At 34.6% G+C, this 27047-nt stretch overlaps 1 protein-coding gene across 19 annotated transcripts in view; it reads left to right on the forward strand.

Moving 5' to 3' along the window:
* The window catches only part of IQCM (IQ motif containing M), a 480596-nt gene that overhangs the window by 213682 nt on the left and 239867 nt on the right, over positions 1-27047 (forward strand). For 18 of the 19 annotated variants that reach the window (XR_012079786.1, XR_012079787.1, XM_072975871.1 and 15 more), the window contains one exon: positions 25911-26023. The exons of the other annotated variant lie outside the window; for it this stretch is intronic. Coding sequence is in view for 16 of the 18 variants with exons in the window: in XM_072975871.1 (XP_072831972.1) it covers positions 25911-26023 (113 nt within the window). In the remaining 2 variants the exon portion in view is untranslated. The remainder of the gene's footprint in view (positions 1-25910; positions 26024-27047) is intronic. 19 annotated transcript variants of the gene reach the window in all.

Below are 27047 nucleotides of genomic sequence, written 5' to 3' on the forward strand. Positions count from 1 at the left end.
AATTTCTTATTCAAAATACTCTTGAAATATAACCTGTAATTTAAAAATTACAGATAGGTAATTCATTTATATATCCCGAAGTAAGATTGAGAGGACATCTTTAGGCCAGTGATGCACAATAGAAATAAACTATGAAACACTTATAATTTAAAATTTTCTAGCAGCCACATTAAATAAGAGAAGCAGATAAAATAAATTTTAAACAACTTTTTATTGAACCTAAAACATATAGACAAAATTTACATTTCAGTATATAATCAATATGAAATATTTACATATTTTACATCCTTTTTTTCTTTGAAATCTGATGTGTAATTTAATGTACAGCACATCTCAATTCATACTGTTCCTACTAGCCACATTCCACCTGCTCATGGCCACATATTACCATACCTACAGCACAGTCTTGGATTTGGGACTGCACCGGAACTTGGCCACTCGTTTCTGTGATAATGCTTGGCACACAGTAAATGGACAGTAGATATTTAAAGAAAAGAAGAAAAAAAGGAAGCAAAGAAAGGTAATAGGAGAAGTTTGTAGTCAGATAGAACTGTGTATATAACCGCTTACTAGATGGATGCCCTTGTTTGGGATATTTACTTTTCTTAACCTCTGTGTCCTTTTGTAAGATTGAGATATTTGTACCTACCTTTCAGAATTATTGTGAAAGAATTAAGTGAGGGTAACACAACCAGAGCGCCTGCCAGGTTTCCTTCCATCCCATTTCCGTTCTGAAATCTGAATTCAGTCATATATTAAATGACCTTATCTATTTGTATCCACTTTTATTAGATCTTTTAAATTACCCCATCAAACATAGTACATTTTTTCAGTTATGTGTGAGTGGAAAGGAAGGAACTAGCATCAGAAAGTAGGTTTTTGGCATCAGAAGAGTAGCCAAGGACAATGACATTAAATTGCTTAGCATGCTGTGGAATTAACTGCCTATGATCTTAATTATAAATACTTAAGTTATAAAACAATCTTTAAACACACAGGTCTATATTTAGATATATTACAATTTCGGTAAATACATTCAGACTGATAGCCAATGTAAAATGTTAATAGTACAATCAGTTCAGATCTTCTCACTTCTCTTCAGCACAAGCCTGACTCAGGGCTTAGACGCTTGCAGGAGTTAGAAGCATGATCTCTTTTTTCCTACACTCACGTATATGCATACACAATATAACATACATGCAGAAATAAGCAGAAAATGTGTTTGTTGTGGGGTTGACTTCATGGGTTACATAGGACTCGACCCTCAGAAGGGGATCAGTGCTTGGGGTTTAGTGCTCTGTGGTTGCCATCTTGAATTCTTGATAATTTTATCTTTAAATTTGTGGTTTGTAAATGAGTCTGATCAGATAATGGAACATGCACTGGAAGCTTGGAGCCTTGGTTTCCCAATTGGTTCCACCTCCTGTCCCTTTCTCTGTCCATCAGGATGGGATCTTGACCACCCACATCCCAGTAACTGCAACTACTCTCTGCCCTGGGTGTGGGTCCCGATGCAGGAGCAAGGAAGATTGGGTGGGTGCACACAGTCCCCATACCTACATGGGTCTGCACTTGACCAGCCAGTGTCCTCATGCTCAAGGGAGCACGACGTTAAACAGCAGGTAAAACACAGACTGAAAACCTGGTATGATGTGATGAAGAACTATAAAGTTAACCTGTGTAAGCACTATAATAGGACACTGTCAATACCCAGTAGTTACCCCCACCCCATCTTTTCTCTTCCCACTTAGGACAACCTTATTCACCAATCATAGTTAACCACTAGCTTCATTTTTTGTTGTTGTTGTTGTTGAAGTATAGTAAGTTTATAATATTGTGTCAATTTCTGGTGTACAGCACAATGCTTCAGTCATATATGAACATACTTATATTCATTTTCATATTCTTTTTTCACTATAGATTACTACAAGATATTGAAGGTAGTTCCCTGTGCTATACTGTATAAACTTATTTATCTATTTTATATATAGCAGTTAGTATCTGTAAATCTCTAACGCCCAATTTATCCCTTCCCAGCCTCTTCCCTCCCAGTAACCATAAGTTTGTTTTCTATGTCTGTGAGTCTGTTTCTGTTTTAAATAAGTTCATTTGTCTTTTTTTTTCTTCTTATATTCCACGTATGAGTGGTATCATACGGTATTTTTTTTCTCTTTCTTGCTTACTTCACTTAGAATGACAATCTCCAGGTCCATCCATGTTGTTGCAAATGGCATTATTTTATTCTTTTTATGGCTGAGTAGTATTCCATTGTATAAATATACCACAACTTCTTTATCTAGTCATCTGTCAATGGACGTTTAGGTTATTTTCATGTCTTGGCTATTGTAAATAGTGCTGCTGTGAACATTGGGGTTCATGTATCTCTTTGAATTAAGGTTGCCTTTGGATATATGCCCAGAAGTGGGATTGCTGGATCATATGTTATCTATTTTTAGTGTTTTGAGGAATCTCCATATTGTTTTCCATAATGGCTGCACCAAACTATATTTCCACCAACAGTGTAGGAGGTTTCCCTTGGGGTTAACACTGTGCTTATCTCTCTAGTTCTGCCATCAGGAGTGATGGTGAATTATTTGTACATATTTAAAATTTTTGTATAAATTAAATTGTGCTTCATGTATTTCCTGTGCATTACCTGTTTTGCTCAACATTGCTTGTAAAATTTGTCCATGCTGCTGCATACTGCAGTAGGTTGTAATCCCCACAGCTGTACAATATACCATTTTAGGAATATATCACTAAGTTTTTAGTGCATTCTTTTTTTTTTTTTAATTTGGTTTTCTTTACATAATCTAGGTGACTTTATTTACTTATTTTTTTAACTTTTTTTGGGGGGGGGAGGAATTAGTTTATTTATTTATTTCTGAAAGCAGTACTGGGGATTGAACCCAGCACATTGCATGTGCAAAGCATATGCTCTGCCTCCTCCCTAGTATATTCTTGATGCACATTATATTGTTTTCACTTTAGAACTATTACGAACCATACTGTGTATATCCCTTAGTGCTCATGAATAAGAATTTCTCTAGGGTTTATACCAAAGAGATAATTTTCTGGTTTATGGGTTATGTATACCTCCAACTTCTCAATAATGCCAAACTGTATTACAAGATTAGCTCTAATTCACATTACACTTGCAGAGAACGAACATCCCCATTGTTTCACGTCCTCTTCGGTGCTTGGAATTATTAAATGCATGCATTTCTGCCAATGAACTGGGATTCAGTATTTTAAAAGTTGTTTATTTTAATTTGCATTTTGCAAATTTTTGATGAGATTGAGTATTCTGTTAATATGCTTCTTGGCCATTTTAGATTTCTTCTTTTTAAAAATCTTATTCACTTGCTTTTTTCCCAATTTTCTTTTGAGTTGTTTTCTTTTTCTTACTAACTTGTAAAAACTCTTTATAAAATTTCATAAACTGCACCTTTGCTGACTGTATAAGTTGAAAAAAAGTCTCCAACTCCATGACTTGTCTTTATATACTATTTTACGATGTCTTTTGATAAATAGAAATTGAATGTATCAGTTTCCTTTATGACTATTTCTTTTTGTATCTTGGTTTTAAAACATGAAATTCTTTGCTACCTAAAGGTCATTAAATTAATGTCCATTATTATCTTCTAACTAGTTATAGTTTTAATTTATGTATTTAGGTTTTTAAACATAAAGGAATTGATTTTTGTTCAAGGTGTGAGAGAAGGGTCCAGTTTTATTCCCTCCCCCTTCTCCGCCACTCCTGTGTCATAGAGACATTCAGGTGTCCTAGAAATATTTTCTGAAAAGTCCCTTTTTACCTAGTAGTCTTCAGGGTCACCTCTGTCATATACTAAGTGTCCACTTATGCATAGGTAGGGTTTTTTGTGAGTTCTTTTTCTGTTCCATCAATTAATTCATAGAAGAATGCTGCATTCTCCTAATTACCATATGTTTATAATAAATCTTTTATCCAGTTTTCTAGTTGTTTGTGACACGAGTCCAATTGCTATAGCAGTTAATATTTCATAAGCAGGAGACATATTTTCTTTATACATAACTATGACCACTCCCATGAACAGAAATGGAATTTATATGTATCTATTTGTTCTTCCCTCCCCTCTCCTTCATCTACCACCATATTTTGTTAGATATGTTTTTTCTCTTACTGTACACCTTCATACTTTAAATGCACCTAGTTTTGATCATGCAATTATTACTAATTCCAAATGATACTTTTTTCCCCTTGACTATAAATGATGTTGAAATCAGCTACTTACATCATTTACCAACTTCTTTTCCCTCTCAAAATTTCAGTTAGTTTTGTTATTTACTGGTTGTGTCATCTAGGCTAGGATAAAAGCCTTATTATGTCACTGATTTTTATTGAGTATGTTGTAGACATTTCCCTACTGTGTTCTAGTTTGGGGCTTTGCTTCTTATAGGCATATTGTTCTTTTTGCCTGACTATTCAAAGGATTCTTTATTTCTGAATTCTAATAATATTTCTGAGATGTGTTTTGATGAGCATCAAACAGATAGTTTTTTTCTTGATATAAAGTATGTCATTCAATTTGAAGATCCTAAGTTTGTTTTATTTTGGTAATTGCTCCTGAAACTATTTTAATAAATTTTTATTCAGTTATTTTGTTTTTATTCTTCTTTTGCCTGTTTCCTATGTCTGTGTCTGTCTTTTTTCTTATATTCCTTTTAAACTCTTTCTTTATTATTTTTCATGTTGTCCACTTCTGTCAGTCCTATTTTCAATGTCCCATAGTCAGTCTTCATTTCTTTTTAAAAAAAAATTCAATTTACTTAAATGAGTGAAAAACAAAAACAGTTCACCCATTTCTCCCATTCCCCACTACCTGCCTCTGGTAACCACCAGTCTGTTCTCTGTATCTATGAACTCTGTGTGTGTGTGTGTATTCATATGTTCCATAAATAAGAGATCATATAGTATTTCTCTTTCTCTGTCTGACTTATTTCACTTAGCATAATGCCCTGGAGGACATATGTCTTCATTTCTACAAATGATTTTACTTTTTTCTACCAGCTCAAGTGGTTATTTCTATTATCTCATTGTATCTTCAGCTTTTATATTCCTTTTTTTTTAGGGGGGAGTATTTTAATAGAAACAGTTACCTTTTTTTCCTCCAAAAACCTTAGGCAATATGTTTTGTCAAAATGTTTACACTGTTTGTGGCAATATTTTTCATAGTTTCTTATTCTGGAAATACTTTTTCTCATGGTATTCATCTGTTGTATTTTTTAAAGCACCTTTTCCATTTTATTTGTTTCTACAGTATTTTTTGTATACCTTTTATGCTAGTTTTTTTTTCTTTTTTCATTACTCACTTTGTGGTGAGCTCTTCCTCGACCAGCCACTTGTAGGAGGTTTGGAGGTTGGTGTATCTCAGTGGCCAGAATAGTGTTTCGGGTTAAGGGGAGACACCTTTAATGACACAGGTCCTTGTTTGTGCATGAGTTCCTTTAGACTTGTCTTCCCTCCAGCCGTGTGTCTTCCCTCTGAAGCATAACTCATATTGCTGACTCTCTCTCCTTATGCCTCACAAAAGGTGGTTGAGTTCTGAAAATATGCCTCGTCTGTGTGATTCCTCATTCAGCCCTACTTGTCAAGGACTTCTTGAGACCTTGTGAAAATCTGGTCCATGGTGCTTCTGCTGTCAGGATAAGTTCCATTTTTCCAAAAGGATTTGCTCCTCAGGTTGTAGCTACTTATTTTAGAGAGTTGTTCTCCGCATTGTCCCAGATTGACAACTGTAGGCATCTCTACCTTCTCTTTCTTTAACTCTCATTTAACTTTCATTTATATTTGTAAGCTCTTTCTCATATACTATGCTTCAGAGTTATGGAGGTCTTCTCATTTCATCCAAGGAATTTGCTTTTCTGATCTTTTCATTTTTATCATTATTTTTGGACTATTTACAAGAGAAGAAGGGGCAAAGACTATATTTTCCCTCCAAAACTTACAAATGAGGAGGCATGATAATATTTTGAGTAACTGAAGCAAATACTGAGAAGAAAGCTTCCTTGAAAGATTTACAGTTCATACATCAATGTTTAACACAAAGCTTATTCTTACCTATCTGTATTTTTATGTTAAATGATAATCTTATAGTTTCTTCAAAAGTTGCTAAGATGTAAAGTGAAAAATAACATTTTAATAGGGTGCATTAGTTTGTTACAGCTACTGTAACAAATTGCCACAAACTGAGTGGTTTAAAACAACAGAAATGTATTCTCTTACAGTTCTGGAGGCTAAAAGTCCAAAACCCAAGCGTTGTCAGGGCCATGGTCCCTCTGAAGCCCCTTCAGGGGATCCTTTCTTGTCTGTTCCAGCTTCTAATAGTGCCAGGCATTACTTGGCTTATGGCAGTGTACCTCCAATCTGTGCTTCTGACTTTACATAGCCCTCTTGTTTATCTGTCTCTCCTCTTATAGGGACATGAATCATTGGATTAAGGGCTCACCCTACTATAGTATGACATCATCTTCATTTAACTAATTATATCTGCAATGACTGTGTTTCCAAAGAGATGATATTCTGAGGTACTGGAGGTTGACTTCAACATCTCTTTTTTTAGGAGGAAACAATTTAACCCATAACATATAGTGTAAGTATCTTTTGGTAGAGACTGGATTAGCTGATTATTCTAACTCACAATTCATTTTTTAACAGATAAATAATATTTTTGTGAAACATCTCTAAAGTTTTTTAGAAACACATTGTGCTTTTTATAACAGCTGTATTGAACCATTGAGACATACTGATTTCCTTATTTTAATACTATGTTTAAATTTGTATCTTTTTTTAAATTGGGAAAAAGGTGTTTGGAGACCTGCCAGTGATTATTATCTCAGGATATAGAAATATAGTCCAGCATTGCTTAGTTATTTACTTATGGACAGGTAAATACTTATATAAGACTATAAAACGTGTTATCTTGTAGCCAAGGAAATGTAAACATTGGAATAGTCTCTTGTTTTAGTTTGTGAGTAACAAAATCTATCCAACTCTGGCTTAAATAATTTGATAATTCTAATGAGGTATTTATTTAGTTAATGGAGAGAAGTGTTATTTGGGTGAATCATCACTTTTGAAATAATAAAAAAATTAAAAATAAGTAATGCTTTTCAAAAAAAAATCTTAAAAATCACTGAAGAACTAAAAAGACAGTGCGGTCCTCCACATGTCAATTTTTGATCAACTACCTATAGCCAGAGTGAGAAGCAGAACATTGGAGTGGTTAACCTGTTTATGTCACGAAGGCATTGTTATACTGCACACCTGGGAAAAGCAAGCATGTTGGGAAGGAGGACAGAGTCAAGGCTTAAGGCCTGGCAATATTGGAGATTTTTATAAAAGAGCCACCCCATGTTAACCCAAGATAAGAGCAATCTAGAATGTATCCCATTCCTTCTGCAGCCAGTGCAGGACTTTATAAAACTGTGAAAAAAGAAATTCCCTGAGGAGTTGTGACCACATTTCCTTGGCTGCAAGATAACATCTATACAAAGGAAATCTAGGAGAGTCCAGACCACACCCACCAGATAGTTACAGATCTAAAAGAACGACAGTACGAAGTGTTGGTGAGGATGTGGAAGGCTGGGGACTCTCACTGGTGTCAAGTAAAGCTTAATTGTAGTGATTCCACTCCTTAGCTCTCAATCTAGAGCAGTGCTTCTCACCCTGGACTGCATAGTATTTGCACAGACTCTAATGTGCAGAGGAATCTTGTTAAAAATGAATATTCTGATTTAGTAGGTCTGAGTTGGGACCTGAGCATCTGCACTTCTGTCAAGCTCCCAGATGCTGAGGATTCTGTTAATCCACAGACTTGCGCTAGAAAACATCTAGCATGTGTCCATAGGATATGTCTACAAGAATGTTCATAGCAGTGTACTCTGTAATAACCCCAAACTGGAAACAATTCAGATATCATCAATAGCACAATAATGAACAAATAGTGGTAAATGCATCCAAGGAAACAGTATATTTCAAGAAAGTGGACAACTTGTATCTACATGCAGCAACGTGGAATTTTATAAACATGATGTTAAATACTGAAAGCAAAACACAGGCATATTTTGGTAGATCAAGTTCAAATAAGAAGGTAAAACTAAGGTTAATAGTTTAATTAATTATTGGTAAATTTATTTTAGAAAAGACAAATGTTTATAAAGGGAAGTCAGGGAAGTAACTAGCTCTCGGGAGAGGGAAAGTACTTTGGGAAGGAAGTCCTCTCGAGAGGTGGCAAATACATTGTTTCTGGTACTAAGTAACCCACTATTTGTTAATATCTGTGCACATAGCATTTTATGTACTTTATGTACGTTACATTTTATGATAATAGATTTTTAAAAGAACAAATTCACCAGGGAAAGCAAGGCTGAGCACCTATTCTGTTAGAAGCTCAGGAGAGGGACATCTTAGGGTAACCAATTGGCTCAGTTTGCCCTGGACTGTGGATGTTGCCAGGATTTGAGATTTTCAGTGCTAAAGTAGAAGCCGTCTTGGGCAAACTGGGATGGTTGCTCACTGTACACCTGGACCACTTTACCACTGCAGAGGCCATTAGGTACAGAGGATAAGTTCTGACCACCTCATCACTTATTGTAAAATTATGCTATGAAATAGCAGTAAGAAGGCAGAATCTTTGAACTGCTGTTTAAAGCAATAATTGATGGGCTGATCTAATGGAGAGGTTTATTTGGATATCCTAGTTACAGCAGCTAGGAAAACGCCACATTGTTAAACAATTTGTTAGGTTTCTTGAGAGGTTCCTGACTGCCCAGTCTTGTTCTGCCTGACCAGCCTCTGTGGGTATCATGGGCAACTTCTGGACTTTGACTGGGTTTTCTCACCTACACTTTACTGTCTGGCAAAACAGTGCTCTGGAGTTTAGTCTCAGGGATCTCCAAAGACGATTTGAGTGTCCTGAGAATGTGGGACTCAGAGCCCTCACTCCTCTGAGGGACAGAAACTCTTCCAGCCCATGCTAGACCCACTCTTGCATCCTTGAGTGTCCTGTCACCTGTGAAAATGACCCTGGACTTCCTCTGGTAGAGTTGCTTTGCCTCTGACTGAGCCTTTATAGATAAATCTAGTAAATAACTTACCACAAAGTGATGGTGACTTGTCTTTGTTTACTTTTCCCTACTAGACAATGTATTTCTCAAAGCCTGAGGCTATCTTGTTCATCTTGTTCTTAGCACATGCCTGGCACACAGTAAGCATCCATTGTTTAACTGCATCTAGTAACTATGAAAGAAATACCTGCTGAGGTTGAAGGCGACAAAGCAATGTACTGAACTGAAATATTAGGTGTAACAATTAGTTTGGCTCTGATGAAAATCATGGTATGTTATCATCCTACGAGTAGTGAGTATTGCTGGCCTGATAGAGTGTAGCTGTGCTAAATAACACTTTTGATTTGGAAAAAAAGTTTTAAAAAAGAAAAAAAAAGTTAAAAAAAAAGGTGAGCATTAATTTATAGGCTACCGATTCATATTGAATATATCTGTCTTAGGACATACACCCCTCTCGAGCAGGTACTGTATTATGTATGAGTTCTGCTATGTAACTAGCATATTTATTATTCCTAATTAAAAAATACTTGCTATGTTTTCTCTAATACATATGGCAAAGGTTGATACAAATTTTATGGACCAGAAGACATGTTTGGGTCCCTCAATATAGTTTTGAATCTCTGAGTCTGAGGAGAGCTATTCATTATTGTGTCCTAACTCACAGGGAAGCCAAAGTCGGTCATTCTTCAAATTTAATATCCTGGAACAATATTCTAGTGTTCTAAAATGTACTTTAAACCAATGAGAATCTCTGTTGTATTTGGATGATTGCGCTTTGAAGGAGCCCCAAATTTTCTTGTGCAGTCCTTGAGATGGGTTTATAGTTTAGATAGATGAAGGCAGTAACTGTTGAGATCACAGAGTATCCCTTCTTTGCTAAAGGGGTAAAAGAATGCTTTTTGTCATTCCTGACTGCTTTGCAAAAGGTAAAACATTTCAGTGTTTTTAACTTGAAACTAATTTATAGCAAGTATTCAAAGAATCTATTCGATTACACACCAATGGATATGAAAATGGCTTTCCTATTTTATGGCCCTTTATTTTTATCAGTTTGTGCTAAGATATGTCCACTGGGAAATACAGTGTATATAAGTGATGTTTCTTTCAAGCATTTCATGCATATGAATCTTTTAAACGTGAGGTAGTGAAACTATGCTGGCAAAATATGCTACAGTTCTTTTGCTTAAAAACAAATAAAAGCCAAGGTGGTTTGACCTGAAGGTTTACTGGGGCTTAGCAGTTGTTCAAAGTGCTACTTATTAAATGTCATGATAATTACTTGTATCATCAGTTCCATAAAGCAAATCTCTGTCAGAGCATTTTCCGAAAGTTGCTTCCCCCACCCCCTTCATTCTCTGTTTGGGATATTTCTTGTTGAATATACACACTGAACATTTAACTTTGTCCATAGACAACCAAAATCTTGATGTTGATTCATTTACTTACAGTGACTTTGGAACTAATTTTAGAATACAAAAAGCTAGATCTTATTCTTTTAACTTGCCTTTTTTAAAAGGCAATTTTCCAACTAGATTTATATCCCCCTTTTTATGCCTAAGGTAGTTTCTCTGGCATAAGTTTTCAAAATTGAAATTAATAATTCATGACCATAGTAAATTACATGTATGTCATAGTATATTTTGCAAGCTTATCTGACTTGGAATAGAAGGCTAACGGATGGAAATAAGGACAATTGAATGTTAGAAAGTTTTCTTTTTCTGGGTTTCTAATTTTTGGCTTAAATTCCTCTGTGGGACAAAATTGTTTTGGAAATGTAGTGAAAAAATATTTAATTGACTGATGCATTTTCTGTTGTTGTGTTTAAAAAAGATACCATTTATTTACCACTTTACAAAAAGAGAAAACAGACTTTTAAAAGGATTCTTAAGCTTTTCATGATCTTAATTGCCCCCTAATCATTTTCATCTAATTGTATGTGAGTGAAATTGTTTTTCCACAATTAATCTGTAGAACATGAATTTTTAAAATGGCGTTTATAATTTTATAATTGTTAGTGTTTCTGAAATAATGCATAATTAAAAATAGATGGAATTTTGTGTGTGATTATAGTAACATGAGTCTCAAAATAATTTTGTTAGAGTTAATAAATTGATGCAGAGGAGAATAAGTAAAATGGCTAAATAAAATTAGTTTTTATGTTATTCTTTTTAGTTATAATTCTTATTTTGGTATTATTTTGTTTTGTCAGAGTTGGGCTTTTAAGCATCAGTGAAATTGAGAACAAATATTTTCTGAAGGGTCCATCAAAGATGTTAACCTGGTTGTTAAAAAACTTTTACTGTATTCTTGGCTCCATTAAAATTGTTTTTGTATCTCAAGATTGGCCTCAAAATGAAAAAACAAAGTTGGATAAAAAGGATAATTTATTCAGGAACAGTGAGGATCTTAACCAAAGAAAAAACTTAAATGGAGATGTATAGAGGTGGAAAATGTGGTTAGAATTTAAGGAATCAAAGAGGAAAATAGTTAAACAGGAATTTCAAGCATGATAAAGAAGAAGAGTATAAGAAGAGAAAACCATAATTTTGTCTTACTTATAATGAGGGAGGGAATCCCTCTATTTTTCATGTTGGATATGAGAATCAGATGAGACTGTTTATGTAAAAGTTAACTGTAAATTGTGAAGTATTAAACTTTGATTACTAATTTTAGAATGGAGAATTAATGCTCAAATCAATAAATACTGCATAAGTTCTAAAGTTAAAAAGTCTCATACTAATAAATTTGAAATACCTACAGGAATTCTGATCATCCTCAACAGAAAACCACCTGAATGCAACATTTGGAAAATTATTTTTAAATTTAGTTCATTTTCCATGAGAGAACAGGAGCTTGGTCCCAGGAAAACTACTTGGCTATTTAGATTTTGAAATGCTCTCAATTGTTTTGTGAATTATTTGTTCTCAACTTCAAATAGAAAGTACCTTTAAGATATTTGCGAGGAGTTTTTTTTTTTTTTTAATTGAAGTATAGTCAGTTACAATGTATCAATTTCTGGTGTACAGCACAATGTCCCAGTCATACATATACATACATATATTCATTTTTATATTCTTTTTCATTAAAGGTTATTACAAGATACTGAATATAGTTCCCTGTGCTATACAGAAGAAACTTGGGTTTTTTTTTTTACATCTATTTTTATATATAGTGGCCAACATTTGCAAATCTCAAACTCCCAAATTTATCCCTTCCCACCCTATTTCCCCTGGTAACCATAAGATTGTTTACTATGTCTGCAAGTCTATTTCTGTTTTGTAGATGAATTCATTAGTGTCCTTTTTCTTTCTTTTTTTTTAGGTTACACAATGAATGATAGATGGTATTTTTCTTTCTCTTTCTGGCTTACTTCACTTAGTATGAGGAGATTTTTAACCTTTTAGGACTATAATTCAAATTTGATTTGACACCATAACAATAATATGTCACTTGTGTGGAGATAATAATAGAAGATACATAAAATATTTAACTTCTTTTTTATTGAAATATAATTTACAGTAGTGAAATGCTCATATCTCAAATGTACCATTCATCCAGTTTTGAGAAACAGATATCAAGACACAGCATTACTATCAGTTCAGGAATTTCCTGTCTACCACTTCCCAGTCAATCTACCCCTTCCCTGCTCTCCACCTCTAGAAGGAAACACTGATCTGATTTCTATCATCATAGTTTAGTTTTGGCAATTTAGGAATTTCATATTAAGTGAAATCATATATTATGTACGTGTTCTTGTCTTACTTCTTTCATTTAACAAAATGTTTTTGAGATTTATCCATGTTGTTGCGTGTATCAGTAGTGTATTCTTTTTACTGCTGAGTAGTAGTCAATTGTTTGACAGTACCACAGGGTATCTATCTGTTCTGCTAATCTGAATTGTTTCCCGTTTTTAATTGTTATAAATAAAGCTGAGAGATAGATATATTTCTCTCTCTTTCTCCATATGTAATTTTTAAAAAATGAATCTCTCTCCCACTCCTATGCCTCATACATGAAGAGATTTATTTTAAGGAATTAGTTTATGCAATTGTAGAGGCTAGCAAGTCCAAAATCTGTAGTGTAGGCTGGCAGGTTGGAGACCCAGGGAAGAGTTGATGTTACATTTCAAGTCTGAAGACAGTTTGCTGGCAGAATTCTCTCTTCTTCAGGGGAGATTAGTCTTTTTCTTAAGAACTTCAACTGATTGGATGAGGCTCACCCACATTATAGAGGGCAGTCTGCTTTACTCAAAGCAGATTTAAATGTTAATATCTTCTAAAAATACCTTTTTCGGTAACATCCAGGTATGTTTGACTAAATATATGGGCAGTGTGTCCTAGACAAGTCAACACATTAAAATCAACAGGTGGGCACCATGGCATAGGCAAATGAGGGGAGATGGACTTCAACACTTTCTAGCTTAAGGCAAGTACAGCACTTTAACTAGGGGGAAAATTCATGCATGGACATAGCAGTTAGTAAAACCACTAAGATAAATTAAGAAATGAACCTAATTTTGTCCTCACTTATTCTTAAAGTTTCTGCTGAAGTGATGCATATTATGTTTCTCAAAAGAACCAAATTTTGTTGAATTTGATCTTTTGATGTGTAGGAGTAAGAAGACAGAGCATCTGTGAAATATTTTATTAGTACAATCAATTTTCATTTATTAGTAATAAAGGAAACGGAGTCCACATGGCTACTGAGCTTCATAGATATTTAACACATTGATATTCAGAATTTTCATCATCCACTCAGAACTTAAGACTTTCACTTGTGGTTATAACAAGTAGAAACATTGGTTTATGTTTTATCTTTGCTTCCTTTCTGGTGATACTGAAAAGGACAGGTAGAAACTGACTAATCCTTAAAACTAATAATTGTAAATATTGATCATAAGAAATAGAAAGTCCTTGTCATTAGCTTATTTCACTAGTCTTGTTTGTTATATTTATGTATGATACTTGCTGTAGCTTTATAGACTTGGGCTTTGTGAATCACTCTGTATTTACATAAATTTTTAATTTAATTTTCTACAATACTCTGCCTGCAATTTAGTTTTAAGTTTTCACTAATTATATATGGTATGGACCTTGTGAGGTGACACACAAGCTCGATACTAGCTATGACTAGGAGAGTAGGAAAGAGTAGAGTGAAACATTTGAAATAAACATACAACGTAAGCAAGGCTAAAATGCTGTTCTGATTGTCTTGTTTTCTGTCACCAGAATCTTTTTTCTTCTATTGAATGCGTTGCTTTAATCGGTTTTTAGTAAAGGTGATATATTGATGAACTTCAGTCTTCTGACAAGCCAAACATCAGAGACAGATGGAAAAAACTAAAAATTACAATCTTTCTTAGGGGATTAGATTCTTGTTTTTATTTTCTAAAAAGACTAGCGCATTCCAGAATTTGAAAAATAATTCTAGCTCATGCATAACCTGTGAATAAATAAAATACTGAAGATTTGTGACAAAATACTTTGTAGATAGTTTATGTTTTCTAAAGCTTAATCATCCTTTCATATTACAGAAAAATGTGTTTTCATTATAGAACTTCTGGAAAGTCAGATATTCAGGTCACATTCCTTACAACTGGAAGGAAGAGGCACGTGCATATTTCCTTTAGTGATGGAACATATATCTGAAGGCATTGTGGAAAATCATCCCCTTAGCCCCATGGTTATTCTAGGTTCCATATTTCCAGACACTGGGACTATCAACCTGTTTCAAAGAGAAGTAGAGAAGTTGCTTAATCTTTCAGCTAATAACCTGCTTCTGTTCATTCACTTAACATTAAACTGTTAAAGACTTGATTGTGTCAGATTGTTTCCATGTAACATTATAGAGACTAAAGTAGGCAGGGTTTGAGCCAAACATGTTCAGTGTACTTAACCTCTTATGTCCAACTTACGTGTTTGTCTCAGACTCAAGGACTACTTCCTAATGCAGTCCTTCTAGAGCTCAGGCAGCCAGTCTGGTGGTTTCATAAATAAACTACGGGTTAGGTCCTGGGGCAGCCTGTATGAGGAAAATACAATTAGGATAGTTTTCCTCAAAGGGTGGCTGGATGTGAGTCAGATACTAAGAATTTATGAACCCCACATTCAATAACAAAAGAAAAGAGGAGAATACAGACAAAAATCTGGTCAAATCAAGCCAGAAGCTATCACTTTCAGCATTTTGGCACATTTTTGCTTAGTCCTTTTGTTTACGGATTTTCTGTTCATAATGAAAAGCAATAAGGTATATATATATGTAATATTTTCAATTTTCTGTATAATGTAAACAACTTCATAGGCAAAATTTTTGTTATCAAAAACAATCCAAGTTTGTATATTCTATAGTTTACTTAACCAATCTCCCATTACTGGACGTTTATGTTATTTCCAATTTTATTATTGTGTTGGGGGGTCCCAAAATCATCCCCAATTAAAATGATCTTCTAGGAGGACTCATGGGACTCAGCATATAGTCAGTCATATCCACAGCTAAGGTTCATTGTAGTGAGTGAAGTCCAGAGGAAACCAGGAGCAAGCAAGCTTCCAAGAGTCCTATTCCTGTGGACTCACATGAATGCACTTAATTCCACCAGCAATGAACATGACAGGTGTGAAGGGTTGTACACCAGGGAAACTCATTAGAGACTCAGCACGCAGGGTTCTTACTGGAACATGGTTACATAGGCACCCTCTGCCCAGCATGTACCAACATTCCAGATTTCCAAAAGGAAAGCAGACATTCTGCATAAACTATATTGTTTGCACAGTGTAGACACAATGAGATACCCTTATCTTTTAGGCAAAGTTTTACGTCAAGGTAGGGAACTGTTTACCTTCCAAGTACTCAGATGCCAACTGAGGGTCAACCTTGCAAGCATGTTTTTCTAAGAATAGCAGTCTCAAGTTTGCTATGCTAACTCTTCTGCACAATTATTATAAATAATGCTATAATACATATCTTTGCTAATAAATCTTTTGGCATATTTCAGATTATTTCCTTATGAAAGATTTCTAGAAATTGATATTACATCAAAAATACTAGCTTTAAAAGAATTCTCTTACTAATAAACTACTTTGCCAGAAGTCTTTTCAAATTTTCATTTTCACCAAGCATGTATGAGTGTGGCCACCAAAATCTTGACTGAAATAAGTAACCATATGGTCCAAACATCAATACATAAGAAATCTGGAAAAATTAATTAAAAAAATTTTTGAGTTATGTGAGTCGAACAAAAGACTAGTTAATCATTGCTTCCATTTGCAGAGGAGCGGGGACACTAAGAACGCTCCCATTACATTATCATCCAATATGCACTTTTATCCTGTACCTCTGTCTTTTTTTTTTTTTTTTGCCTAGAAACCTATGACATCACTGTCATCTGTAAAACACACATCATCCAGTTCATTTTAACATTAATTCCTTTTAAACTATTAGCACATATTCTGTACCAGGCATTATGGTTGTATGGAAGATAAAACAGTGCACTGGGCACAGTTCCTGCCCTCCTGGCATTTGTAGTGTGATGCCAGCATGAGCTGTACTTGTCAGAGTGCTTTTTGGCAAAGATGAAAGGTGAGCTGCCATCAACAGGTGCTTTCAGATCACCTATTCAGATAGCTGCCCCTGCTTTGTAGAAGTAAATCTGACAGACCTGGTACCTGGGCCCCTGCTTTAGTTAATCAAGAGTCTTTCATTCCTAAGCCTGAGACCAAAGTTTTCCAAAGCTACTAGGACACAGCGGATTGTCTCTTACTTGTGAGAGGAGAATAAGAGTTTTGACTATAAAGATGCCATCATTCCCCACCTCATGCCATGCTGCTCCCAAAATATATCGTGATCATTGAGGGCAAATTTGAAGGAAAGATTTATTTTTGTTGCATGTTTATTAAAAGAAGTTTTAAAACAAATTGTATTTTCTCTTTTATAAGTACAAAATGTCCTTGCTAGGAAAAAAGAAGTAAAATTTAGTCTCAATCTAATGCCTACCGAAAGGTAAACCATCTCTAAAATTCTATGATGCTCTCTCTGGACTTTGCTTTTGTTCATAGTTTTTTACATAATTTTTGCTTATTTTTACCTCAGATTTTAGGCCTTATTTTGAATGCTTTTTTTTCCCTAAAATTGCCATTAGTTATAACAAATTGCAGAAAATTTGAAAAATACAGAACATTATCACAAAAAACAACAATCCTTTAGTATTCCACCACCCAGAAATACTACTGTTAAATACTGGTATATTTCCTATGATCTGTTTTCCAGGTATATTTTCCCCCATAGTTAAACAATGGAGCACTGTAAGAACACTGAGTGTTTTCCTGTGATATAAAGAGGAACTTTGTGAGGGGCAATGTCATGACTCAGGTGATTCAACTTGAACTTTTAAAAGGAGAGAAATCATTATTTAAGTTCTGTAAAGCTGAAAATAGCCATTGTATTGTTCTTTGTTATTTCTTGTTAACTAGGTCTCTGGGTACATGTTCCAAACGTTTAGCCATTGTAAGTGCATAAGAGAACAACATTGGTTATTGGTTAGAGAGCAAGATTCCATTTGAAAGAAAGAACATTTCATTTGAACTGTGAGTTCAAGTTTATATCCTAGGAAACAAATTGTTTGGTTCCTGGGGAAGTAGAATAAAAAGAAAAGAATCTATGAGGCAAAGCCTGGCAGGATCAAGCTTTACGTCAGAGCTACAACATCCAGGTACTCCAAGTGATCTACTGGAACTGAACATACTGGCTATGGGAAGAACTACTGGTACTCTTATACCATGATTTCTAAATTCTTTTATCCTTGACTTGGATTCATGTCTTGGTCTTCAGTTAAGTGTGTGTTTGTTTCTTTACTTAAACAAAAATGCATATGTTTCTATGCAGATTTTTAGGACATTGGTATATTTGAGAATGATTTTTTTTCCTGTCCTTTACACATTGAGAAAATTTGGTTATAAAATTTCTGTTTCACAACTTTTCTTTTTCCTGGAAACTCTGTTGGTAGTATTCTATGATGTATAGGTTCTTTTGCTGTTTCACAGAAGAAATTTGGCAAACAACCTATGTTTTGCACATTTGATATTTTTTCTTTCTAAATATATATCAACTTTTCTTTATTCTTACAATTTAAATTTTCTTTATTCCTTTAATTTTGCAGGATGTACTTGCATACAGATCCCTTTTAATTAACTTTCTCTGAAATGCAGTGAGCCCCAATACTCAGAAGAGTCAAATCTTTTTTTCAGCTCAGGAAATTATTATTCAGTAGTGTGGGTTTTTTTTTATCATTTCTGATTGTTCTGTTTTCATCTTCAGTAAAGTGTATGATTCCTTCTATGGCTATTTATTTTTTGTACTCTTTAATCTATAATCTTCTGTCTCATAATTGTCATCTTGGGACACTTTTCTTCCTATTCTAGGAATCCTTGCCAAACCCAGTCATTTGATATTCTGCGCTGTCTTTTACACCCCCACTAACTCTGAAGTGCATTTTAATTCTGCCATTACTTGTTTGATTTTTTTATATTACTTGTGTTTGTAAAAACTCTTATTCCATTTTCATTTACCTTACAACTATTGCTATTTTTTTAAGGTCTTAGTTTATTTTTTGTTATTGCTTTTGACCTCTTGTTTAATTGAGGTATAGTTGATTTGCAATATTATAGTAGTTTCAGGTATACAACATAGTGGTTCAATATTTTTATAGATTATACTACATTTAAAGTTATTGTAAAATATTGGCTGTATTCTCTGTGCTGTACAATATATCCTTGTAGCCTATTTACTATATATATAGTAGTTGTGCCTCTTAATCCCCTACCCCTATCCTGCCCTCCTTTTCCCTCTTCCCACTGGTAACCACAAGTTTGATCTCTATGTCTGTGAGTCTGTTTCTGTTTTGTTATATTCATTCATTTGAAAAGTTAGTTTCCACATATAAGAAATAATGTACAGTATTTGTATTTCTTGATCTGACGTATTTCACTAAGCATAATACCCTCTAGTCCATCCACATTGTTGCAAATGGCAGCATTTCATTCTTTAATATGGCTGAGTAGTATTCTGTATATATGTGGAATATATATATCCATTCATCTATTGTTGGACACTTAGGTTGCTTCTATATCTTGGCTATTGTAAATAATGCTACTATGAACTCTGAAGTGCATGTATCTTTCCAAATTAGTGTTTTCATTTTCTTCAGATATATTTTCTCACACAATATACAAAAATAAACTCAAAATGTACTAAAGATCTAAATATAAGACTAGAAACCATAAAACTCCTAGAAGAAAACATAGGCAGACCACTCTTTGATATAAATTTTCAAAACACTTTTTTGGACCTGTCTTTTAAGGTAAAGGAAACTAAAGCAAAATAAACAAATGGGACCTAATTAAACTTAAAAAAACTTTTGCACAGCAAAGGAAACCATGGACAAATGGAAAAGCCAACCGAGTGGGAGAAAACATTTTGCAAATTATATGACTGATAACAGGTTAATATACAAAATATATAAACAACTCATACAACTCAATACCAAAAAAACTGAACAACCAGATTAAAAAATGGGCAGAGGATCTGCATAAACATTTTCCCAAAGAAGATATACAGATGGCTAGCAGGCCTGTGAATAGATATTCAACATTGCCAATCAACAGAGACATATGCAAATCAAAATCACGATGAAATCAATGAGATATCACCTCACACCTGTTAAAACAGCTGCCATCAAAAAGTCTACAAATAAAGAGTGTTGGTGAGGATGTTGAGAAAAGGAAACTCTGTATACTGTTGATGAGAGTGTAAATTGGTGCAGCCACCATGGAAACAGTATGAAAGTTCTTCAGAAAACTAAAAATATAACTACCATATGACCCAGCAGTTCCACTCCTTGGTGTTACATCCCAAGAAAATGAAAATGCTATTTTTTTTAATTGAAGTACAGTCAATTACAATGTGTCTATTTCTAGGATATAGCACAATGTCCCAGTCATGCATATACATACATATATTCATTGAAAACCTAATTTGAGAAAATACTTGCACTCCCATGTTTTGGCCTCTATTTTGAAGAGTTGGCTTTTTACAATATGTTGAGAATGCCAACACTTTTCTAAAATTTTCTTCTGCTTCAAGTAGAATATTTTACTAGATTTTCAGAATTGTAGACTGCATTAGTTTCCCATGGCTCCTCTTACAATTTGCCAAAATTTACTCCCTTAAACCAATACAAATTTATTATCTTATGGTTATAGAGACAAGAAATCCAAAATTAATTCCACTAGCCTAAGTCAGGATGTTCACAGAACTAATTCCTTCTTGGGATTCTAGGGAAGTATCTGTTTCTTTGCCTTTTCTGGTTTCCAAAGGCTGCTTGCATTTCTTGGCTCATGACCTCTTCCTCCAATCATTCTAGTCTCTTGCTTCTCTCATCACATTTCTTTCTCTTCTTTCAGTCAAATCTCCCTCTGTTTCCCTCTTGTAAGGGCACTTGCATGTGGGGTCCACTGAGATAATCCAGGATAATCTTCCCCTCTGGGGATTCTTAATTTAATCACACCTGCAAAGTCCCTATTGTCATATGAACTAACATGTACAGGTTCTGGAGATTAGGACATGCTATCTTTGGGGCCATTGTTAAGTCTACTGCAGGGACCTTTCCTCTTTGTGTCACAGTCATGTGGGCTTCAAATTCAGAATGACTACTGACCAGTTGTCTAAACTTGGAAAAGTGACTTAATTTGTCTTCTCCTCTGTTAAACTGGGATAAACTCAGCACCCACCTCACAGGGTTATTTTGCAGAATAGATCAGGTAATGTATATTAAGTATTTAGCAATCTAGGTCCTACCTGAATGTTAACTAGCATTGTCACGCTAAAGTAGGCCCCAGTGTGTTTGCTCTTCCTTGAATGAGAAATAGGTCTATGCAAAATGAATGATTTACAGATGGAGAACATGGTAGATTTTTCTCATTTCTGCTCCATATTCACTTGGGTGTGTCTGTGGTCTTTTCTAGTTCTGCAGTTGATGAGAAGGTGTCAATGCCCACTTCTCTCTAATTCCCCGGTAATTGCAGACATCCATCTGAAACAGTTTGGCTCTGCCAAGGTGGGGCCTTTTCTATTCTACTCCTTTATTTGTTACTATTTTTAGCTATTTCAGCACAAGAAAATTACAATCCCCATTATACATTGTTATCAAGACCTGCCTGTCCCCTGCTCTGCACAGAACTCTTCCCTTAAAATAGGACTGTATCAAATCCTGGTAATTACCATCAGGATTACTTCCTTTCTAGTTGTTTTCGTGGAGTTGTGGTGTCCAAATGGATTGTGATCGATGGGGGGGGGTAATGGAGAGGCAAATGATCCTTCAAAAACAGCACCCACATTTTAGAGAAATGGTTTTTGTTCTGTTTTCTTTGTTTATTTTTTCTTAGTATTTATTAAATCTCTTTCTAACAGCTTGCAGATGGGGTAGGGGTGTATTGTCATGTAAAGATGACTGATTGCTTTCCTCTGTTCACTTTCATCATCCTAATCAATGAAAAATGTTTTCTCATCTGCAGATTGGTAAATGGTTAAATTTAATTTTTTGTGACCTTGAGATTTTCATCTGTTTTTTTAAAATCATGAGAGTATTTCAGTGAGGCTATAAAAGGGGCTGCCTCACAGCCGAAGGTAACAAGCCATATTGAGCCAGAAATCATGATTCTTTTTGAACATTTTTTATTTACTATAAGCTTGGAAGTATCTGCCAAACTTTGTTCAAATACTTGGCAATTCACAAGGATATTATGCAACAGTGATGCCACTGTTCTGTTATATTGTATCCTAACCATAATGAAGTCCTCATAAATTTTTCTAACTCATGTTAAACTTATCCTGCTTCTCGGTATTTGCTCTGTATCTGCAAACAACTGTTTCCATTAGACAGCCAAAAATGAAAGATTAAAACTGTGGCTTATTTGCTGTCTCTCAGTACACACTTCAATAAAAGTGTTAAATAGAACCTAGTACAAAAGGACTTTGTATTTCTTAGATGTTTTATAACATAAGATTTGGGAGTCATCTCTATTGCTGATATTTAGTTGATATACATAAGTTAGTTTGTTGAATCTATTTTTATTGACTCCTTTTGGAAGTGATTTGTTAAAAAAAATGAAAGAAGGTAAATAGTTTAAGTAATTTTAGAATACACATTGTTCATTTTTGACTATAAATTAACAATATAAATTGATTTAAATGGACATTTCAGTCATTGATTCTAAAATTTAAACTAATGTAAGAGGTGGAATTCAGCTGCCCAAGCAAGCTTTTGGGGTTTGATTATTCAAGTGATTAAGATGCTATTTGTCAACTCTAGTTTACCACCCCTTTTAATTATATAGATAATCAAACTAAGAACTGCTAATTCTGTCTCCTAACTATTAATTGATTGTAATTACCTACAGATTAAAACTGCATGTGCAATTAACTCAAAGAATTAATTGATACAAGGGAATTGATAAAAAGGAAACAGAATGAACTTGGCATAAAAGAGGCTTAGGGACACAGGGCCACGGGGCCCGGTGATGTCCTGGGCTCTGTCACGTCCTCATAAAGACACTGTGCTTGCATCTGGACTTCTTTGGCTCTGTTGGAGACAGTTGCATACATTATTTCTTATGAACATTTGGTTTCTTGGTAGACTAAAACAGTATGTCTGAAGAGTTTGAATTCCTATTGTCTTTGGGCTTTTTGCTGATATTCAGACAACTTGGACAAATCTATTGGTTTGCAATATGGAGGACATGTGTCGCTACAAAGACTATAGAAAAGTGGTGAATGTTTTAACTAGCTAGAGATTTTTCCTTCCTTCCTCCTTCTTTCCCTTCTTTCTTTCCTCATTCTCCTGGCAATATCACCAGATACAATCTTACCAGTTTTCTGTGAGTCATCTAAGTCATTTAACTTTCTAAAATAACTATGCTTATTCAATTTTAGAAATATCTCTCACCTGTGTAAATAGTAGGCTCACTGTTAACTACAGAAATCTGAATGAAAATGGAAAATGAAATAAAAACTGATATGTATTTAAAAACTATTATCATTTTATACATCAAGATAAACATCAAGAGAGGGAAGATGGTCTGGTGAAAAATATTCGGTCTTGAAAAATAGTAAAATTAAAAAAAATACCTTTCTAAAGATTCTCCCAGTTTTTCAGGTGTTTATGTCAGTTGCATTGTATGGGGACTTTTACTCTTAACAGCGTGCTGACTGGCGTTTTTCTTGATGCTAAATCAATCCAGGAGCATATATTGAACTTGTGCTTGGGGTACAGCATTGTATTTAATATTATGGAGAATACAAAGCAAGTGAAAAACTTTTAAGCCTAGGTAGGGAGATGAGGTATGAAGAAGACAACAATATAACATGAACTAGTGGCATAATAAAGTTTTTCAAAAAGAGTCTAAGTAAGTACTCAGGAAATTCAAGTGCAGGAAGACATTAGTATAGATTTTAACAGTTTTCCAATTTTTCTATGTTCAAAGTTAGCCAGTCCTTCCTTGTTAATGTGATGGGAATATTTTGATTTCTTTCCAAATTTTGATGTTTCATTTTCCCCAGATTTGTTTAATCTCTGAGTATTTTGTTCTGTTCTGTTGGCTAATAAACTGGGAGTCCTGACAAGATTTCTTATTTTTTCACCTATCAGTGTACAGCCTTCTCTTGTGCTCTGTCTCTGTCTCTCTGTCTCTCTGTCTCTCTCTGTCTCTCTCTGTCTCTCACACACACACATACCCTAGAATTCAGAATTTTCATTTCTCTCCGGCATTATCTGTGAGGATGTTGGCTCCGGGAAGGCTTTGTGACGATTTAGTCTGATATATGACTTTGGTCTTCTTCAAACTATCAGCTTATAACTTCCTACTGACTTTGTGGGATAAACCGAAATTTGTTGCATGTCACCTTCTGTGCGTGGCTTCTGAGGAGGAGTCGTTAGCATAGATCAGGGTGTGAATGATTACCTTGAGAATTTTAGTGGAGGCTTTACTGCTTCCTGACGTGGAAAAGTTATAGCTGTATTTTCTAGTATGATACCTATATACTAGAGAAAATAATGTATGTCCTTCTCAATTACATGAGTCTGTTTTGTGAGTAAACAAGATAAAATATTTGGAATGCTCTGGAATCTCTTGGAAAAATAAGTCATATAGTATTTAGTTTCATTTTGGGTTGGGCTCTTCAGTGATCACAAAGATTCCCGTTCGCCTGTGAGATTTAACCTTGTGAGGCTAATTCTTGTTCATTAGTGTTTACATAGCTGCTTTAATCATATTGCTAATAAACCAGAATCACAGAGCAATTCCAAGTAAAATATTTTCCTTATCCCAGAAGAATTTATAGATTTAAAAAAGGAGTTTGGAAAGAGATGCTCAATTATCTAAAATAGTGAGAATGCTTATTGTAGAAGTTCATTGAGGGAAGTGGGTGGGACAGGGATGGTGCCGATGAGTTGGGAGATGGTTCAAATTAGTCAAAAAAGCTTCCTAAGAAATTTGTGGGAGCTTCCACATCTTTAATAACTCTTATGCTATCCTTTTATATCCCCCTAGGTTTATAAAAGTCTGCAAATAAAGTATGATGTGTGTGTCCTCTCCTTTGCTGTCCTCTTCTCAGATAATAATATTTTCAGATTCTCTATGATCTCCCCCTTAGTGGCATTTGTTCCATTAAATACATTCACTTATTCATATTGCATTGTGATTGAAATGTGTGACTTATTATGTTGCCTCTTCTAGAGACTTCCTTTTTGATAGAGGGCAGAGACTCTTTGACTGAAATTGAAGAAATATACATAAAATTAAAATGGGGCAGGGCGTGTGTGCATGTATTGATTAGGATGTCCCTGAGATAATATCACTTTTTTATTATTTCATGTAACTACTCTATCTCCCTATATAGAAGACATTTAACTTATGGTCCTGTAAGTAAATTGAAGCAATGAAATGAGAGAATATATTCTTTTCTCTAAATTTATATGAAATTAACTGGCCCATGGAGGGCTCTATTAAATTGAAGGTTTCAGGAAAGAATATATGTATATGAATAAGTGTTAGAAAGAAAATTGGAAATGTAAAAATAGTTTGATTCATTTGGATGGTAGGATTAAACTGAATTTTTGTTATTTAAAATGCTTAATATTTCTGAGAAATAAGTGGACAAATCAATCTAAAATCTTTTCTTCATTAAAAAAAAATTGTGCAGAAATCCCACTTAACAGCTACCGTGAGACAGAAGAAATATGTGGGCATATGCTGGCTAACCTTTTGCTCTTTCAACCTATTTACCTTAAATACTTTCAATAATTTAATTTACTTTGCAATATCAAAACTTGTGCCTTCATAATAATTCTGAATTTTCTGTTAAGCTGCTTATGTGACTGGGAAAGGAGGTTTCTTTTGTTTTTGTAAGTGCTATTCACAAATATGATTTTGCTTTAAGCTTTCTTTTAAAACGAAGTCAGTGTTCTTGAAGAGAAGAGTCAAAAGAATGAACCTATTAATTTTCTGATGGGCACACTGTATGCAATAAAAACACGAGAGCTTTACTGTAAGAGGAAGCCCATTAATTGAAGCCTCTCAATGCAGTGCTATCACTTCTTCATCTCTCTGATTAGATGACAAGATGCGATTTTAATACGGAATAGTGGGGCCATAAAGCTGATTTACTTTCCTCTTTTTAACATTAAGCAGGGTGATCAGTGTGTACTTTTCCTGGATAAATATTCTTTTAACCTACATTGATATTTCTAACAGACAGAGCATTGTATGATTGGAGAGGAGTTGTGTCAAAAAGGTTTTCCTGTTTGGCTCGCGACTCCAGTTGGCCTACTTTCTCTGAATCATCAGTGTTTCAGGATTATTATACTGTAAGTATTTGTAAAACTGGACATAGACTTGAATTACTATTTTTCTGTCATATTATTGAGTTAATTTTGATATAACATGTAAGATTCTGCTCTGGACATATTTCATTCCTAAAATGACTCCCCATTGAAATTCACCTTTTTTCTGAAGCAGTGCTTTAGTTCTGTTATCTTATTTTGTGTTAATTTTGCTAATCACCTTAACTCCTAAATATACGTATTGATTTTTGTTTGAAGAGCAGTAATAGTCAAAGTGATCATCCCAATGGTTTGTGCCAAATGTGATCGCACCTATTTTTGTAATGGTACCTAGACTATCAAGAAAAGATAGTGGAGACCAATGGAGAACCAAGATGTTTGTTAGGGGTGTGGCACTTGGAGGACTTAAAACTCCAAGGACAATTTTATGACCACATACTAATGGTTTTTTGAGTTAGAATAATCTTGGACATGGGAATCTGTGACTTGAAAATAGAATTGGAACTTCACTTTAAGTTCACCAACTCATCAGGGCAAGTCCTAAGATGTCACTATGTGAATAGTAGAAGAAACTCATGTGATTCTGAAATCTTTAGCAGCAGTTTTTAAAAGGCTTCAAAATGCTGTTTTACAACATTAGGTCTCACAGTGTCTGTATATATGTCTGGGTTTCTTACACCTCCCATATGTTATGTTCTGTGTGTGAATGTCTCCGTCTCATCCTTTGTCTTTTTCCCTCTTTTCCTATCGTTGATTATTTTTCTTTTTGACTTGTCATTTGTATTAGTGTGCTTTGGCTGCCATAACAAAATACCATAGACTGAGTGGCTTAAACAACAGAAATTTCTTTCTCAAAGTCCTGAAGGCTGGAAGTCCAAGACCAAAGTGCCTGCAGGACTGGTTTCTCCTGGAGCCTCTCTCTCCTTACTGTCAGATAGCTGCCTTCTTGCTCTGCCCTTACATGGCCTTTCCTGTGTATGTGTTTCTAGTGTCTCTCTCTTCTTACGAGGACACTAGTCATACTGGATTAGTGCCCTACCCTTATGGC

The sequence above is a fragment of the Vicugna pacos genome, chromosome 2 (assembly GCF_048564905.1).
Source record: "Vicugna pacos chromosome 2, VicPac4, whole genome shotgun sequence".
Lineage (NCBI taxonomy): Eukaryota > Metazoa > Chordata > Mammalia > Artiodactyla > Camelidae > Vicugna > Vicugna pacos.